Genomic DNA, 19,124 nt, shown 5'->3' on the forward strand with positions numbered 1-19,124 from the left:
ATTTTAATTTTCTTTTTTCTTTTTTCTTTTTTTTTTAAGGAAAAAACAATGAAACCAGCGTCAAAATTTCAAGACACTCGGCGTCGAAGCCACCGGCGAGTCTGCCTCTCTCTCGCCGGTATCCTTGATCGGCGCCGGCGTTCTCTGTATTTGGCGATCTTTGTTCGGCGGCGGTCACCCTCCACCGGTATTCTCTCTCTCTCTCTCTCCGTTGAGCTATTCATGGGTTCTGTTAATCATTTTTATGGGTATATTGCGTTGGTTGGTTGTGAAGTTTTTCTACAGGTTTGGGTTGATTATATATTTCGTTCTGCAGAATTGTTCTAGTTTGGTTAAACTGGAGGTTATTGTACTGGGTGAAGTTTTGGTTTCTGTTTTGTTATGTTTTGCATTGGTCAGATTTTTTTTTTGGGGTCCGCTGTGTTGGTCGAAATATGGGTGTTTAGGGGAAAATTTTAGCTTTCTCTGCGGGGGCTGCTCGGCGAAAATGGGTCAAAGGGAGAAATTTTATTGGGTTTCTCTTGTTTTCAGTTGGGGTCAGAATGGGATCAAAGGTTCACAGAATGTGATTGATAATTAGTTATTTTGTTTGTCGAATTGGGTATATTTGTCTTAATTTGAAGTGATGAATATCATAATTTTTGTTGGAAATGTACTTTCATGGCAATAGATTAGGATATGATTGGTTATGTCTTTGTCTTGTAAATTTTTATTAAAGCTATGGTGGTGGGGCTTACCTTTTTCATTGCTGCAAAGATAGAGTTAAAAAAATGCTTGTTTCTTGAGTGCCAAAAGGCATTCTAACTGTTATAGAGCTTTATTTTTTATTTGCGTGTGTGTTTGGTGATGATTAGTTTACTGAAGATTGGAGGCCAAGAAAATAGCACTAAGTAGTGGTATTTGTTTTGTTAAATTCTAGAAGCTTGTAGATGGTCCAGCACAAGGTTTGGTTATGAATATGGTGATGACTGGGAATTGCTTCTTTGGTTATGACTTATTTTATGTATTGTCGTGAATATTCTGCTTTGGCATGCTTGTTGCTTTAATAGAGAAGGGGCTTGGCATTTTACTCTTTGTTGTGGGGTTGTCATGGATTGGCCGACCAGAATTTTGAATTGATTGTTGTTAAATGTCCTTTTCATTCTCCTAATTTTGTTGATGCTAGTGTCACTAGTGAATGTAGCCAAGTGGTTGATGCTACATCCACGTTAATAAAATTTTCCAGAATTTAATAGCTATTTTATACAATAGCCCTTGTATTATTTTTTTAGTGTAAGTGTTTCGTTTGATAATAATTTTCTGAAAATTGTTTTCAAAACTGTGCATCACAATATCCATTTTTTGAAAATTTCATTTGTCAAATGGCTTGAGAGTTCTTAGTATATGTTGGAATGGATAGCTCCAGTACAATGCATATATTCATAATGCCTGAGCACAATTACTTGTGGTAATTGTGTATTTGGGTAATGCATCATTCTTGCGGTACAATTACTTAATCATAGCTATCCTTTCACTGTTCAAAATGTTAATTGGCTTTTCAATGCAGTCTGTTAATGGTAATTGTCGTGTCAAAAAATTTAAAAGAACTTTTGACTTCGTGTGGCCGAAGTTCATTTTCATGATTCAGTGCCTTTAAGTTGTTTGACGAATTGGCTGTTCCAAACAAAAATTGAAAGGGCTGCTTACGTGGATTTTTTCCGGACTGACATATTTGAGTTGCTGAAATGAGTTATTTAGGTGGATATACGGGTCGAGGAATGATACTTCTATTTTTGGTAGGCATAAGAAAATAATGTTGGCAAATAGCTATGCATCTAGCGAACGTCCATTTCTTATTTGTTTTATTTTTACTTTGGTAATTTGTGACACTTTTTCATATTTATTTCTCATGTAGAAAACTGGAGACTGGGTTTTTTGAGTGGGCTGATCATGAAATGGCCACTTGTGAAACAAGATTAATGGAACAATTGACGGACACAGAAGAAGTAATGCGAGCTGAAATTGCTAGGCAAGAAACTGACAAAATACAAGGCGAATATGGAGAAGCACTATGTCCAGATTCGGCTGCTGTTAGAGTAGTACCGCACAAGGGATAAGAATTACGCTTTAAAGAAACCCCAAAGGATTGGTTCTAGTGGTAAAGGTTTTGGTCTTTATGGTAGTTCCATGAGGTTTAAGGTTCGAATTCCCTTGGGTGTAAACAATTCTTTGTAGCCAGCTTGCCGGCAAAGCTGGAGGGGCACTTTACGTGGGTTCGAGATTCACCTAATTGGGGTGGGTATACGAAGTGGCCCTACCTTAAAGGGGTTCTTCGTCATCAAAAAAGAATTTCGCTTTAAAGATGTGTTGGGCTGCTGTTGTTTTTGTTATTTTTTATTACAACAATACTAGTATAATAAGATGATGTTAAGATTGAGTGAGAACAATTTACTTTACGGTGGATGCCATGCTCTATGATGTTCTGTTTGGACACATGTTTTTGAATCATTTTAAAGCTAGCTTTTTAACATTTTTGAGGAAGGTAACCACTAGATTATAGCATATATTACCCATTCGATCAATGTCTAGTGTAATCTTGCGGTGCATGGAATTGTTGTTTGTTATACTTTTAGTGAGTATTGACATGATCAATTGATTTTGTTGGCAACTCATCATCTTCAACAAATTGCAAACGTCTCTGCGTGTTTCCTGACTACAATATATACCTTTGTACTTAATCCAATTAAACAAGCAACCAAGACCTTTCTTCCATCTTCAATAAAGAAAATTGCAGTTTCTAGGACCTAAGAAGAGAAAGACAAGGTATGGCTAAACATTATGTAATGAGATCGAAAATGGAATTGATAATGATGATTGAATGCGAAAGATGGATGATGAATAAGGAAAGGCAATTCGAGAAGCCCAAGAACTCCAATGGCTGATTTGAGAACAACTAATCTTCAAAATACATTTTATTGAATAATTCTTTTGATATCTAATACAAAATCTTCTCTTAAATCTTATATAGACTCAACTAACTATAGGCCTAACTACTAATATTCAGTTCAACTAACTAATCAATTTCAATCCCTAGTCCAAAGGGCCCTAACCTAATATCCCTTACACATTAAAAGTGGGGGGTTTCGAAAATTTGGGGAGAGAGAGAGAGAGAGAGAGAGAGAGTGGCTGAGATCGGTAGCGAGTGGTTGAGAGATGAATGCGATTCAAAGAAAGAAAAAAAAAAATAGCAAACCCTAATGATGCGTTTGAGAACCAAAAAGAAACAAGAATCTTTTTGGTTTTTTTTTTTTTTTTTTTTTTTTTTTTTTTTTAAAAAAAAGAAACTTGACAAACCGGATTCACCCTATTTTTTACCCGAAAATCAAGTCTTTTTTTTTTTAAAAAAAAAAAAAAAAAAAAATCTTACTTTACGCTTGTTCCACCTAACATTAGCAAAAAACACCCACTAAACACAAATAATAATTATTTAAATTAAATAATAGTTTTTAATATTTTTATAATAAATAATTATTATTTCAATCATTATTCCACACTTCTTTTTATAATACTAATCATTATGCACAATTTTTTATATCTCTAATCATTTCCTACCATTAAAAAACACTTTTTAATCTCAAAAATATAACATCCAAACACAAATGAATTTAAACACATTTTCTTTATCTTGAAATTCACAAACTCAATAAATATTCAATTCTGATTTCAAAAATTCAATACTTAGACAGACCATAATGATTCAGTATAGCCGTGAAGTAACAGAGAAAGAAAAGAGAATATAAGTAAGGTTGTGCGAAATGGTACAGTGCAAGGCATGGAAAATGATTTCTAGAAAAAATCCTCACTTGCCAGAATAACGTTGGTTTGATATATATATATATATATGGAGGGTAGGCAGACGAGTGGATATGTTAGCCACCTGCTTGCCTACCCATAATATGTTATCCTCTCCCATATGGGCGGACAGTGATATGGGCCTTCCTCTGCCTGGTTACTAAGCTAGAAATATTCTCATAACCCTTGCGGGTGAGCGGATACCAACCGGCTTGCTAAAAAGTCTTTGTTCTTAATTGTATCATTTTTACTTGCCAAAAATAAATGTCATTTTTGTTGTGCGAAAAGCGGTGAATTAGATATTAATTTGATATTTGTTAACATTTTAATCAACCGAGTCGTTGTAGTATAGTGGTAAGTATTCCCGCCTGTCACGCGGGTGACCCGGGTTCGATCCCCGGCAACGGCGTAAATTTTTTTCCTTTCATCTAAATCGTTTTTTTTGTGTGGATCTGCTAAATCGAACGACGTCGTCTCCTTCCTTCGTTATATGTTTAACCACGCGACTGACGTGAGTGAGCTTGGTTGGATTGGTAACTGATCTCTCTCCCTCCGCTCTTCTTTCCTTTCCGAGTTCTGGTGTTAACCAATTTCAGACTGAGAGCTTATCTGAGAGAGATGGGATTGGGAAGTAAGGAGGTGGGCGGGTCATCTGGCCCGGGTCCCAGTGGGGAAGCGGGTCAGAGCAGCACCAGCAGCGAACCGTCCGTACCACGAAGATTCCCGCTGGCGGCTCAGCCGGAGATAATGAGAGCCGCCGAGAAGGACGAGCAGTACGCCTCCTTCGTCTACGATGCCTGTCGCGACGCTTTTCGTCACCTCTTTGGTCCTCTCTCTCTCTCTCTCTCTCTCAATTTTAGGAGATTCAATTGTATTACTTCTACAAGTGATTGTTGGCCCATCATCTCCTGGCTGTGTGAAATTTTTGCTGGTTATCTTATACTTACTAGTTCCTTGCCTTTCATTGTCTCTCTCTGAAAATTGACTGCCTCTTTCTCTGGTGTAGGTACGAGGGTTGCTGTAGCTTATCAGAGCGAGGTTAGCTTTTCAACTTTCGTTTTTCTTTTCACGAGAACAGGAACTGAATTTAGGTTTGAAGAGTTAAATATGTTGTCCTTTAGGTTAATTGAGCATGCATTTGGCAAGGTCCATTTTTCATACGGTCCCCGTGTGCTGCATAGCTGAACAGGACTGTTGGTGCTTGTCCATTGAAAATTAAGGCCTCTGTTACAGGAAGTAGTGTTCAATATGGAACCTTGATGCAATTTAATTTATTAGAGCTAAATTCCAGTTATACCATTTCACCTTTTGCTCTCTTCAGTGTGAATTAGATTAGAAAGAAACCCAAGGGCTGAATAATACCTTAGTTGACAAGCATTTTTCTGTTTCGGAAACAAAAAGAAAAATAACACGTAAGGGATACATTTGATAAAAAGTTTTGGTATTTATAATTTATGAAAATTGTCTGTTTTCTGGAGATTTTTTTAAAAAGGAAAAAAATGGTTTTAATAATCTTTATTGTATTTTCCTTTTACCCCCTTCAAAGTTCTTGATTTGAAATTCACAAGCTCTCTAGCACCTTCTTCTTTTTTGTTTTTCAGATGTGAAAATGGTTTTTAGAGTGTAGTTTTTCTTTCTGCTAGCAATGCAGCCGGAATCTTTCCAAATTTACGACTTTGATTCTCTCATTTCATTTGTATTTTTTAGACCTTGCTACTAGCCAATATCATTTTTGTTATGCAATGTGGATAACATATTATAATTACTAGCTTTTCGGTTTTCTTGTTTTGCAGACAAAACTTTTGGGGCAGATGCTTTATTTTGTATTAACGACTGGTTCGGGGCAGCAAACACTGGGAGAGGAATACTGTGACATCACTCAGGTTCGCGGGCATTAGTTTCTTGATATTCATCAAATGGGCCTTTTTAAGTACTCTAATGATTGGCTTTAGCTAACCCCAAGGGGTATCTCAATTGGCTGGAAATCACGCCTCATGAAGCAGAGGTTACTAGTTCGAATTACTTATATAAATTAAAAAAATAAAGGTACCCTTTCCCCCCCCCTTTTCTGAGCTGCATATTTAGATGCTTTGGATGACATAAACCTTGTTATATGATTAATTGGTCAATTGTCTAAATCTTCTATGTCGTGGTCAACAAAAACGTCAAATAAGAGAAGTGTAACGACTCAAGGAAAGTACTAGCCACATCTGTGCTATCACCCAAAAATAACTATCAATTTGAAGTTCCCTAAAATCATTTAAAAAGCTCAGTTTCACTTGGTAAGAAACTAATGTGAGACTTAGCATTCATGAGCATCATAATCTACTCACTCTATGTGGGCTATTCATTTTTCTAATGTGGGACTGGAGTGTTATAAGAAGTGGTTGTCGAATGTTCCAACCTAAGGTCCTTAACCCTATGGAGTTTGTTAGGGAACTCATAATATCTATTGACTTTGCACTATCTGCCGCCACAGTTTTTTTTTCCCATGTTGAGATTCTAGTTTTTTTTTTTTTATTCTTTTTCTTTTTCTTTTTCTTTTTACTTGATACTAAGTGCATCAATGCCCTGTGGTTACTATTTTTTACAAGTTCATCTATGTTAAATTGGTTAATAGTTGTTTTGATAGGTTGCAGGACCTTATGGACTTCCTCCAACCCCAGCAAGACGTGCTCTTTTCATCGCATACCAGACAGCAGTTCCTTATATTGCAGAGCGGATTAGGTTCAAGAAGGCTTTCTCTTTGATTTTCAGTTATACATATATTTATTTGTAACTGTTACTGAGCTGTTAGCCAACACTGAAAAGTTACTCACAAAAACTGCTCAATTGTCTGTTTTGCAGTTCTAGAGTTGCTTCCCGCGGCATTGTCCTTGCTGATTCACAGTCTGATGAGCCCTACAACAACAATGCTCCAGGAAGCATTCATGTTCAGCATTCTGCAGTGACTAATCTTCCATCATCATCCACATCAGTGGCGTCCGTTTCATCTCTGAGATGGCTGAAAGAGAAACTGAATCGATTATGGTTGTATGCAGTTCGGAGATGGCCTACGGTATAGTTATCTATTAGACAGCTTGCTCGTTCAAGTCTTGATCTATGTGTTTTGGATGTCATCTTTTGAAATTAACTCAAATTTTTATATGTAATTAGTTTGAATTACAAATTTACTATTATGTATTTATTTGTCCTTAAATAGATCCTATGTCTGAAAATTATACGATAGATTGTTCCTTTAGTATCCTTCTTTTGTGGAAACATGTCCATTTTTCCCCTCTTTTATTTCCTCTCTTTTTAAGTGATCAGTATTACAAATTAGCTGCTCAATTGGTTCTTAGAACACCTGGTGAACTGCTTTTCTTATTTAAAATTTCTATGGTACTGCATTCAGGTGCTCCCTATAGCTCGTGAACTTTTGCAATTGGTTCTTCGTGCTAACCTCATGCTCTTCTACTTTGAAGGTTATTCCTATCTTTCAGAGGTTTATATACTGCAGTAGAAGTCAAAGGAAGGCCCTGGGGAGGAGTGGGATTTTAATAATCTTACCGTTGTTTTTCTTTGCAGGCCTCTATTATCATATATCAAAACGTGCAGCAGGCATTCATTATGTGTTCATTGGAAAACCATCAAATCAAAGGCCCAGGTATGGGGTTTTATATCAGAAATGAATCATGGTAACTCCCTAGCTTTGATGGTTTGCTTTCTTTGTTTTTTTTAGTTTTTTTTCCTTTTCCTGGCCATCATTTTTGTGGGTGTTGAGGGTAGAGTTGCTTTGCAAAATTGTTCCTACCAGTGTCATTATAACGTCACAGTGATCCTTTTTCCTATTGAGACATATATCATTTCTTATAGATCGAGTTAATATTTCTCGGCATTTCTTATCAACCCAAGTTCACTTTCCTTGACTGAAGATAGGAACTTGAATATGTGTTTGTTTGTTAAATGCATTTGTATGTCTGGCAATTTTCATATCCTGATGGGTATCTCTAGTTAAGTTTGTGATTTGATTTCATGAGGAAATCATCACTGACAGAAACATGTTACTCATATTGGAAACCCATTTCCTCCTTTTCTTGGTGGTCACAGTGTGGATAATTTAATGCCTGACTATGTTGGGTTGCTTAATACATGTGCTTCGGTTTTCTTGGGCGATTTTCTCTCATTTGCTCAAGCAAAATATTTTGTATGTTCTCAACTGTTAAAGAAACTAGCTCATAACCCGCACAATGCGCAGGATTATTTATTATAATTTAATTTTGAAACTTAAAAAAAATCTCCATTGCACATAGAACATTGTATGAATATATAAATCACATAAAATTTTACTATCAAAAGAACCATTATTTTAGTTTTAATCCATATAAATTAAAACATTTAAAATATTCTCAAATGTGTAGTTTAAAATGGAAAGAAGCGTAAAGAGAAAAAAGTAGCAAGAGAAGAACCCGGATTCTGATTATCAAAGCATGCATTAATAGTAGGATTAATAGTAAGAATCTCTGATATTGTTAGTGTGATATGTATTACGTTTTTTAATTGAAAAGTTTTTAATTTTAGATTTTTTTAAAAAAATTCTCACAACTTAATGCTATAATGTGAAAAAGTCTTTATTTCGGTCTTATGAAGATTCATACCCATGATCTTTTCATTAAAGCATAATAAATTTATTAAAATCATGACAAAAGTAGTTCAACCTTTAAAATTCACTGGTTTTTTACTTAATAAACCGATTCAGTGTTTAAAAATGATAGGTTCACGCCACGTATCACAATTCTATGCCAATTCTAAGTTAGAACTCGGCTTTTATATATATATGACTTAATGACTCCATCTTTGACCTTTAGCCATCTGAGGTTTTACTGGTCTAAAATATTCACTCTTTGAATTTGCTTCCATGCAGATACCAAATACTAGGAGTGTTCCTACTGATTCAGCTATGTGTCATTGCTGCTGAAGGATTGCGGCGTAGCAACTTATCTTCTATTGCAAGTTCAGTTCACCAGACATCCTTTGGGACCCATTCAAGTTCAGCAGGTTACTGATTCCATACTGTTTTAAATAATCATTCATATATCAATATCTTTGCGCTGTTCTTTTTCTCTTTTTTGTTGGGGTGGGGATGTTGAAGCTCACATGAAGTTAAAAACTACATTCTATCAAGATAACACCAACTTCTTGGTGAAAAAAGAATAATAGCCTATAGTTTATCTAGGATCATACACTAGCTATATCTTTTGTTATCTCACATTGTATCTGACATTTATAGTAAATTTTTTACTTTTACATACGTACAAATGTTTGTATGTATCAGAATTTGCTGGAGTAATATTTATTTTGTCTCCTCCATTCTTTGGTTTGTAGGGCGAGGTTTGCCTGTTTTAAACGAGGAAGGCAATTTGATATCTGCAGATAATAATAACAAAGGAAGTTGGGTGCCTGATTCTTCGTCAACTTCTGAGGTTTGTTTTTCCAGTCTTCTCAGTGACTCTATTTTTAAAGGAGGGGGAGATATACAAATGCTATAGGATATACGAATCTTCTGTCCTGCTCACTTAAAAATGTCATAACTTGCATATCAAACATCTAACTAGATTTGGTTCAAGAGGCTCCACTGGAATGATCTCTTCCAAGTTACTTATAGATGGCTAATTCAATTTTGCCAATTTCTCTCTACCTTTATTATTATTATTATTATTATTGCAGTCTCAAGCGACAAGCAAATGCACGCTCTGCCTGAGTAATCGGCAACACCCAACAGCCACACCTTGTGGCCACGTATTTTGCTGGTATTGCCTTCTGTTTCCTTTGTCATCCTTTTCCTCACCTTATTTTGTTTGACGAGCTCTGTTTGTAGGAACTGCATTATGGAGTGGTGCAATGAGAAGCCTGAATGTCCTCTCTGTCGCACCCCAATGACTCATTCGAGCCTAGTTTGTTTATATCATTCGGACTTCTAGTATTTGGTTATGGTAGACACCGGTCTTTTAACAAATACAAAAGAAGAGCAACGAATTGTAACCAAGCAAGTTGTCCCCATTGTTCAACACGCTGAGGATGGCAAGGCCGTAATTTATTAATCTGAAAATAAGGGGTCGTTGACAGTGATCAGTGTAGTTGTATCATTTTATCAAGTGGCGGGGTTTTTCACATAACTTGAGAAAATAAGATGTCCTCACCGAATTCTAGTGGAGCACAAGATCAATTAGTGGCCTTTGGCAAAGACAAGCAGTATTGAGGCCATATTGTATTCATATGCAAATAATTTTGATCCGTTTATATATATAGAAATAGAATAGATTGATAATTTCACTTGTTGCCATATGGAGACTGGGATTCCTCAACATTATTATCACTGATTTTGTACGAGAATGTGGCTTCATCCTCCTAGTAAGTCTGTTCCATTCAGGGCACACAAATCAATACGATTTTGATTTATGAGACTAATACTGCTTCATTTAGATTATATGTCTCCAAGTCATTCATCCATATGAGGTTGGTTGGACCATTATGTAAACATTGTGGAATAAAAATGTAGTTTTTTTTAGCATTAACTCTTATATTATTAGAGCAATACTATTTAGTAGATTGTTATTGGATTAGCACTTGTAAAAAATAAAAAATAAAAAATAAAAAATAAAAAATAAAAAGAATTGATTTTTATTGTCACGTCATCCTAATTGTAAGACAGTTATATAGCTGTCTACTAAATAGAATTATTCGTTAATATAAGATCCATACATGTGGATGATTCAAATGTGTCTATCCCACTTTATTGTATTGACAGATAATAGAAGAAATCCATTATCTATAGTCTAGGGGTGGGCCCAGGCCGGTTTTCCTAGACTCGGCCCGCAAGTTACTACTTTGAAACCCGTGATCCGTAACCCGCAATTTATATTGTTAATCTATTAGATTACAGGTCTCACGGTGCGGGGTGGCTTTGGTGAACTTGGTTTGGTTTTTACTGGACAAAGACAAACTGGGTTTGGCGAGCTTGGTCTGGTTTTGCCTGGACAAACTAATTTTGAGACTTTGGTTTGGTTTTTTGAGAATAGGCTAGGCTTGATAAGCTTGGTCTGGTTCTTGGTGGACAGGCTGGTGGTCTTCTTCTTCGGCTGGTCTTCTTCTTCTACTTCTAAGTTCTAATATCCTTCTTCTAGCATGGAACTAGTGTTTGCTTTGAAGCTGAGATTCTGAGTAGGCACAGAAGATAAGAGAAGTACTAAATAGGAACAGAGCGAGATAAAATAAGAGTACCTTTCTGCGACTGAAGTACATTTGTGGAGCCATTTGTGAAATCTAGGGATATTGCCTTGAAGATCGATGAACTAACAGGATCGGAGTGGAGTTGTGGGCTGGCTGGGTAGGGAGAGATGCGCCAATTCTGAATTTTTAGGCCTCGTTTAGTTTACAGAATAGTTCTCTAGAATCAGGGGCGGAGCTAAGGTCTCTTGACTCCCCTGAACCAAAATCCTAGCTCCATCACTGCCTGGAATGGAATGAGTATTCCATATGGTAATGGTCTATTCCATAGAATAGTTGAAATAATTATTCCCTTACGAAGAGGAATACATATTTCTCTACAAAATTAGAGGAATAGCTATTCCTACAGGTATAGATTATATTTTCCACAAAAAAAACAAACAAACAAACCCTTACAGTGGCTAGCCGACCACCCATTGGTTTTCAGTTTTTTGTTTTTTTGTTTTTTAATAATTTAAGTTTTTCTTTTCTTTTAAAAAAACAAATAATGTGGGTTTGTTTTAGTAATTTTGATTGGATTCCAATTAAAGTATATGAGTTGTTACCAAACTAAATAGTAGGAATAATCATTTCATTCCGCTCTCTTTTATTCCTATTAATAACTATTTCATTTCTCAATGAAATACTCATTCTGCAAACCAAACGAGGCCTTATGGTTTTTTGTTTTGGGAGCATAAAGGCAGAAAGATATGTTACTGCTTGTTTGTCTATGTGCCTTTCTATGTGTGGAGACTGGAGTGGGGCGGGTTTGCGGGTTGGGAGAAACCAATTTTGGCAAGCCGCCTCGCAAGTCACGGGTCAGCCAAAAAAAAGTCCACATCATCCTTTTTGCACATAGTTTTCACAACTCACGGGTCAGAGACTCAGAGCAGTGCGAAGCAAGGCAGAATTGCTGGTACGGGCGAGTTCTGCCTACTTTTAATCCATACACACTCCATGACAATTGACAAGAACATTGCTATCGAAGTCAAGGAGAATAATAGTGCTATTGCATCATATATGATCATATGAAGATATGAAGAATAACATTAACCGGTTACTTTCAAAAAAATTGGAGCGCCTGTTTCTTGATTGTTGTCACTTGATATAGTAAAGGCTGCAGCAAAAACTATAGTGGCAATCAATGTTGTCACAATCATGCAATTGTTTGATGTATCTTTCATCCAGGTTTCACTGGCTTTCTATAGACCTTGACTTGTCATAAACCCCTTAGTGTTAGGTTGTTTGAATTCTTCATGTTACAAAAAGGTGGGACAATCTTTTTTATCTGCTACATTGACCAAAGCAAAAATTGACAAGTGAAAGTGTGACCCGTATATAAGTTATCAAAAGAAAAAGAGATTAAAATAAATGATAAATGCAAAATTAGTCTCTATGATTGATCTAAATTATAAATCATTCAATACAGTATAAAAAATAATTTAAAAGTCCATGGGGCAGACCGCAACAAGGCATCATCTCCTCTACAAGAAAACTAAATGCAATCCTCTTCACACTCAAAACCCACAGGAAAACGATCTAACCTGATGCAAAACTAGAGACAATGCTAGCCATAGAATTATCCAAAGAAAGTTCCTGATCAATCTGTAATGTACCTTTCCTCAAAAGAATTTGCTTGAAGTAGTGATTGTCCATGGCAAAAGATGTACTCTGGTCCAAAATTGCAGTTGCATCCTCATTTATGGGGCAAGTGATGTTGAGTTTTGCAATCAAAGCAGGATCCATTGAAGGGTCAGGAGCCCCGGAGCCTTGATAGTTGGAAAGCCTATTGTCAAAGAAGAAGCAATGTGCTACTCCGACAGTGTGCGCACCTAAAAGGGTCACAATGCCGGCCAGGCAAGAACCCTCTTCATATTCGAAACAAGCCCATCGCATCTTCCGGTTGGCAATGTTTAATTGGGGCCTCTACCTAGAGCAACGGCGTCACGAGTCGCCAAAGTAAGAATATCTACGCAAGAAACGGTTGAAGGGCATGCAACCTCTAATATTTTCTTCCATACTTTCTATCTATCAGTCGAAAACAAGAGCTAAGGGAAGAGTTTTCTTAAAAAAGCCATGGCTTCTGCTGCCATTACCGCCTCATTGCATTTGCAAATAGCATGCAATTCACACCATGTCACCAAGAAACATCAGCCTCAACCAGGACTTGTGCGGTCTCTAGGAGTACCTTAAGTGTCCATCAAATGTCCATAAAAAAATGAAGTAACTTTTTTAAAATCACAATTTGATCAAAATTATCATTTGATCAATCACATACCCAATAGTAATTTTAAAAGCCACCTCATTTTTTTTATGGACACTTAATGCACATGTAGAATCACTCACTCTCTAGTGCCCAAGCAGGCAACCTATGTTATTCTAGATGTTCAAGGCCAAAAAGGTTTGAATATGGCAGAAGACCATGGGAATTGGGAGGGCAGGGGCTACTTTAGACTGGGTTTTGTTTCATACCTATTGTGGAGTATTAGATTTGGATTTCTAATATATATATATATATATATATTAAGGTGAAGTGGAAAAATTCTGATGTGTCATTAACGGAAATTGAAAAAATGGACGAAAAAAACATAGAAGGGCTCTTTTCAAATTCACGAAAAAGGTAAGGAGCAAAAGTTTATTTTTTAAAAGTGAGGAAATAATTTCAAATCGCGCGTTGATTTAAGAATTTATGCTATATTTACCCAAAGTTTTATAAAATAAAAGGAAAGAGATAATGTAACACATTAAATGCATTTCCACTACCGAATCTCTAGTCTAGTGTAAATTTATCAATATCTCCTTTGGCATTTTTTTGGATGAATAAGTGGCTTCATTTGATACTTTTATAAAATATTTTTTAAATTTGTTCTTCTTGGTAATTAGGAGAAGTACATATATGTAAAACTCATGAGTTTGTAGCTTATTCAATCATTATCGACTATTCATTAATTTTCTTTAAAGTTATCCATTTCTGTTGATGAAATGTGATTCAAGGATCCACCTTCTGTGCTGTAGTTTAAAACTGCAGTACAGAAGCTATAAAATAAAGGAATGGCTGAGATGTTCTGTAGCTTTAATGAAGGACCTAGATTATTTTGGGTTTTTTTTTTTAAAAAAAAACTCAAACGACAACGTTTTTTTATATTTAAAGTTGCCTGAAGCAAACATTTGTGGGGTTTTTTATTTGACGCCATTGAAGAGTAGGCGTTCGTCTCTTTTCAAAGCTATTCGGCTTTCAACCCCTCAAAACCACCTTTGTCTCCACTCCCAGCCCTATTGTCCCCACTCCAAGCTTGGTAAAAATGGACCCAACTCAACAAATTCACTCTTGACATGCATAGGTAGCAGGTGTAACTTCTTTTTTTTTTTCTTTCTTTCTTTTTTTTTTCCCACCAAATTCATTCACGCCGGTGGCCATACATTCTCTTGAAAATTAAGAACGCCAAATTCTTGAACGCTCGATCGGCGTCCCCACAAGACCGAAGAAATTCAAGCAAGAAAGTATGGATTGTCGGAACCATAAGTTTCCAACCCAACTTGTTCAGGATCTTGCTTTCCATGGAATTGATTTCCTCTTGATTGTAACTGATATCGTGAAACAAGCAAGTGAAGTAACTTTCTGGGATTTTGTTGAACTCCAGAACAGAAGGGAACCGTTCTTCATCGTACTTGAACGCTAAGACCAGCGCCACCATACCCACCAGCTTGAACTGAGCCCATGACACAACCACCAGCGAGAGAATGCGATCAATGCGCTTATAGAGGGCTTAGAAGCCATACATGCTATCTTATTCTTCTTATTTCTTTTGACAAGAGACGAACATCTACTCTTAAACAACGTCAAATAGAAAACCCTCAAATATTTGCAAATACTAGACAGCTTTGAGTATACAAATGTTGTCATTTGAGTTTTTTTTTTTTTTTTTAAAAAAAAAACCAAAATAATCTAGGTCATTCATTAAATCTACAAAACATCTCGGACATTCCTTTATTTTACAGCTTTTGTGTTGTAGTTTTAAACTACAGCACAGAAGCCGGATCTGTGATTCAAAATCACTAATTAGATCTCAGAAAGAGCAATGCTCACCACATTAGGATGAGCAAAATGAAAAGATTTAAATCCACATTTGATATGGTAATTAGGTCGTACAAAAATTTTGCAATGCAATCATCAATATCTTTCATGAAAAGTTCAATATTTACTTTCAATGTAGTTATGAATATATCAAGATTGAGATCTCAACCAGAGCTCATCAAATTTAAGCCTATGTGATTTCTTTTAAATTTTTTTAGTTTTTATATTTATTCCATACCAATTTTTGGCAGCATTTCTAAATTCAAATTATTTTTCTATCAGATTTATTCTAATTATATTGATAAGGTCACCAAAGTAATTGTATCAACATGTGAGAAATAAAGGTGTACAAGGGACAGAAATTTCCTACAAACCGGTTTTTAAGAAATTTCCTACAACCCACATATAAGATTAATATATGTCCCTTGGCATGTGAGATTTAGCATGTGCTTCATACATGCTTTTTTAATAGCATTAATAAAAAAATATGTGCTTCTCACATGTTTAAAAGACACAAGTCTTTTTTATATTTGGGTTGTAAGAAATTTCTGTCCGTGTACAAGCGGGGCAGTTATTAACCGAAAATAACCGATAACCGCTAATAACCGCAACCGGATAACCGGTTGCAGTTACCGATTATAGCATTTTAAAAAACTGGTTAATAACCGGGTAACCGGTAACCCTTTTTATATATATATGGGACAACTTCACAAAAAGGTATCGAAATATCACGCGTTTTGACGGAAGGGTACTGAACTAGCAAACGTGTCGAACCCGAGGTTTTAACTATCAAAATGACTCCCAGAAGGGCATTTCCGTCTGTTCTCGATGTTAAAACATGACATAAATCGATTCACGTGACTTCAGCGTGAGCTTTTTAATCTATTTTACCCATTATGGCCTTAACCTTAATTCATACACGTCTTTCATGAAGCACCATATTATTCCCATTTCCCATATACCCCACCACCACCATTTTCCAAACCCGTCGTCTACGAAGACGACGCAGAAGAGCTTTCTTCTCCACACCGGTGTGCGACGGAGGTACAAAGGTACTTCACAAAACATGCAGATATGCTAATGCCTCCGCATATTTTGATTTGCCAAGCAACAACCCTGTGGAGGTCAAGTAGGAGCCAACATCCATCTGGGTCCCATTCTCCAACTCAAACGAACTTTCTCCCTTTCCCTCCTGCCTTGTTCCAAAATGACTCCTTTCCTGGTAGGTTTTGACTTTTGAGGATCCGGGTCATGCAATCTTTGACTTGAGGGTTGAGAGTTCCAGTTCGGATGTCGTGGGTAAGCTGGGTCCAACTGAGCTAAAGGAACTGGATTGCCTGGAGGAGGCCGAAGGCGAGCACAACGCCGATGCGAAGGACTCGGTGACGCTCAATGAGGTCGCTGAGCATCTAGGAGCATATGTTCTGAAAAGAGTCGGCCTAGAGAATAGTCTCGTTGGGCCTGTGATACGGATCGTAGAGTCGGGTCTTGAAGTGCTTGATATGCTTGGTCTCGACGTTCTCTTGCACAGTGTCCCTCCTCAAAGCCGTCAGAGATCGTTAAAGAAAGTGGCGATGCGGTTGTTCGAGCTGAGACGACGAAAGATGGTCGGAGATAGAAGCATCGTGGTCTTCTCGCCGTCGATGAATTTGACAGCTTTGAAAGATAGTGCTTCAAAGGTGCGAAAGGGCACGAAGTCGACCTGGAGTCCGATCTTTAGCTCTTGAGCGAACTGAGAAAGTTTTTCTTTGATCAGTCTGTTTTCAACAACATACTCTTCTGGCACGACGGTAGTGACTCGGTGAGCAAATTGGGAGGGATCGAAATGCTGGGAGTGTGGGAGCTCCGGAAGGTGATGGGGAACCTGGGGCTCACAGGGATTGAATTGGAGAACATTCTTCAAAGCAGGGCCAGGATCGTCATTCAATCCCAGCTCCTTGATGATCGAATCCCAGTCCAGATTATGCAGCGTATTCTCGTCCAAGTCAAGCGGGTCCTCTGGCCGTGGCAACACGACTGGATAAGCTGCGTTTCTCCAGATTACGCAGTGCATGCGTAATAAATGATAACCTAAGCTTCCATTGGGCATGTACTCGTATACAAGTAGGAAGCTATCACACTTTTGGCTCCAGCCAACAAGTTGAACCAATTCCGGTGTCTTAGACGGCTTATGGTCTTCACTCCTTCCATTTGTTTCTTGAACAATAACTAACGAATGCAAGGGCCAATAACTCTCTGTTGGGACATGAATTCAGTAGACCAGAGAATTTCGTAGACACGTACATGTGCGTGGAACACGTGTCTCTGACCTTTACATTCTTTCTAGAGAAATGCATGTGCATGTGTATGCATCATTAGAAGCCAAGTGTACCTGTTGGTTTTGGGAAGCAAAATAGTTTCCATTAATCTTAAGTGAAGATATAGTATGTTCATATCTCTCTGACTATCTCATAATCGCTTTGTTTCAAATAACAAGTGAAGTATAGGATTCAAATAAAACAAAATCTTAAATTAATATTAGAGTTTATTTAAGAACATTTAACCGAAATCTAACAGATTTCATTTTATAATTTGATTTTTATTCATGAATAAAGAATTTAAGTACCAAACTATTCATAAAATTGAAGAACGAGTCTATAGTAGTTGCATAAAGTTTCTTTTTCCCTCTGGAGTCGTCCCAAAGGCTTCATCTTTCTCCATGGCTGATTTGTAAGCAGCAATGAATTTAGAGGCTGAGAGGATCAACTACCTCTTTTGTTTTCTTCTCCAACGCCAATCCAAGCAACTTTGCATTGTAACTTCTATCATCTAGAAGTATCTTTCTTTTCTTTTTTTCAAATTTTTGTGTGGTGTTTACTATGGGTGTAATCGATTCTTTTTGATTTGGTTTCAGAGATGTTAAGTATGTTGTGCTGCAATTGTCTCTGTTAACCTTTGTTTTATGAAGCTAAATAGAGGAACTACAATCCGTTAATGCAGGAGCATCTTATTCTTAGTGTTTCTGATGGGACATCGAGGTTTGACGATCTTTGGTTTCTTAATTTTATGATTCTTGCTTACACCAAAGGTAGCCCAAATATACTCTTCTTTTTCAACTTCCAGCTCTTGGAATACTCTCTTGGGTGTGTACACACGAACCTGAACAAGACCGAAGATTAAGGATTAATCTTTCATCTTGTTTTGCATTTAGAACCTAATTACTTTTATACCACAGTAACTTCTTATAGGATCCGTATTTGTTCCAAACCCGTTGTTCAATCAAAAATTCTTCCTACATACGTGAAGAGAGCGGCGTGCTTTATCACCACATAGTTGTCTTGCTCGTCGTGCTCGATGCCCAGCTCGTCAAGGAGAGTTGGCCGCCGAGCCATACACCGCCACCAAGGCTGACAAATTGCTCAATTATAGCGACGTGCACGGACGGGTTCTTGATGAGGCCAGAGGGGTGCCGAAGAAGGAGTTGCCTTGGACAGAGAGAAATGAGCTGGGTGAGAGAGCTGAGGGGCATTACGGGTATTTAGGCTTAAGTAAGTTGCGTGGAAGTCACGTGACTCCACTTCCGTGTGGATTTAACGTCGAAACCAGACAGAATGCCCTTCTGGGAGTCATTTTGATAGTTAAAACCCCAGGTTTGACACGTTTGCTAGTTTAATACCCTTTCGTCAAAACGGGTGATTGTTCAATATCCTTTTATGAGGTTGTCCATATATATATATATATATATATTCATTAATAATTAACACAAACATTCAAAAACAAAAAGATAAGAAACAATCAGATCAAAATCAAACCAGGAAAACACAACAACAGTGAGAATCTCAGAGATCATAAAAATCTATTTAGCGAAGTACAACACCAAAAAAAAAAAAATTCTAAAATCATTGCTAATTTACCCATGAGTTTTAGAGAGTGTGAAAGATTGCACTGATTGAACAGAGAAAGAGAGAGAGTGGTATTTACTATTTAGTATTTT

General features: G+C 36.9%; 1 protein-coding gene, 1 long non-coding RNA gene and 1 other non-coding gene across 3 annotated transcripts; all 3 read left to right on the forward strand.

Moving 5' to 3' along the window:
• The first annotated feature begins 199 nt into the window (after positions 1–199).
• LOC133866855 (uncharacterized) lies at positions 200–2,509 on the forward strand. Its single transcript, XR_009899933.1, has 2 exons — positions 200–1,775; positions 1,895–2,509. It is a non-coding gene; the product is annotated as an uncharacterized LOC133866855 (long non-coding RNA).
• Positions 2,510–4,168: 1,659 nt separating this feature from the next.
• Positions 4,169–4,240, forward strand: TRNAD-GUC (transfer RNA aspartic acid (anticodon GUC)). The gene has a single exon. It is a non-coding gene; the product is annotated as a tRNA-Asp (tRNA).
• Positions 4,241–4,296: 56 nt separating this feature from the next.
• On the forward strand, positions 4,297–10,153 carry LOC133865266 (peroxisome biogenesis factor 10). The gene is made up of 11 exons (XM_062301642.1): positions 4,297–4,657; positions 4,838–4,869; positions 5,625–5,714; positions 6,464–6,558; positions 6,679–6,889; positions 7,226–7,295; positions 7,399–7,477; positions 8,735–8,868; positions 9,196–9,293; positions 9,538–9,620; positions 9,689–10,153. The coding sequence occupies exons 1-11, from the start codon at positions 4,450–4,452 to the stop codon at positions 9,789–9,791; spliced, it is 1,203 nt and encodes a 400-aa protein (XP_062157626.1). The 5' UTR covers positions 4,297–4,449; the 3' UTR covers positions 9,792–10,153.
• The last annotated feature ends 8,971 nt before the right edge of the window (positions 10,154–19,124 follow it).

Source organism: Alnus glutinosa, chromosome 4, assembly GCF_958979055.1.
Source record: "Alnus glutinosa chromosome 4, dhAlnGlut1.1, whole genome shotgun sequence".
NCBI classification, from domain to species: domain Eukaryota; kingdom Viridiplantae; phylum Streptophyta; class Magnoliopsida; order Fagales; family Betulaceae; genus Alnus; species Alnus glutinosa.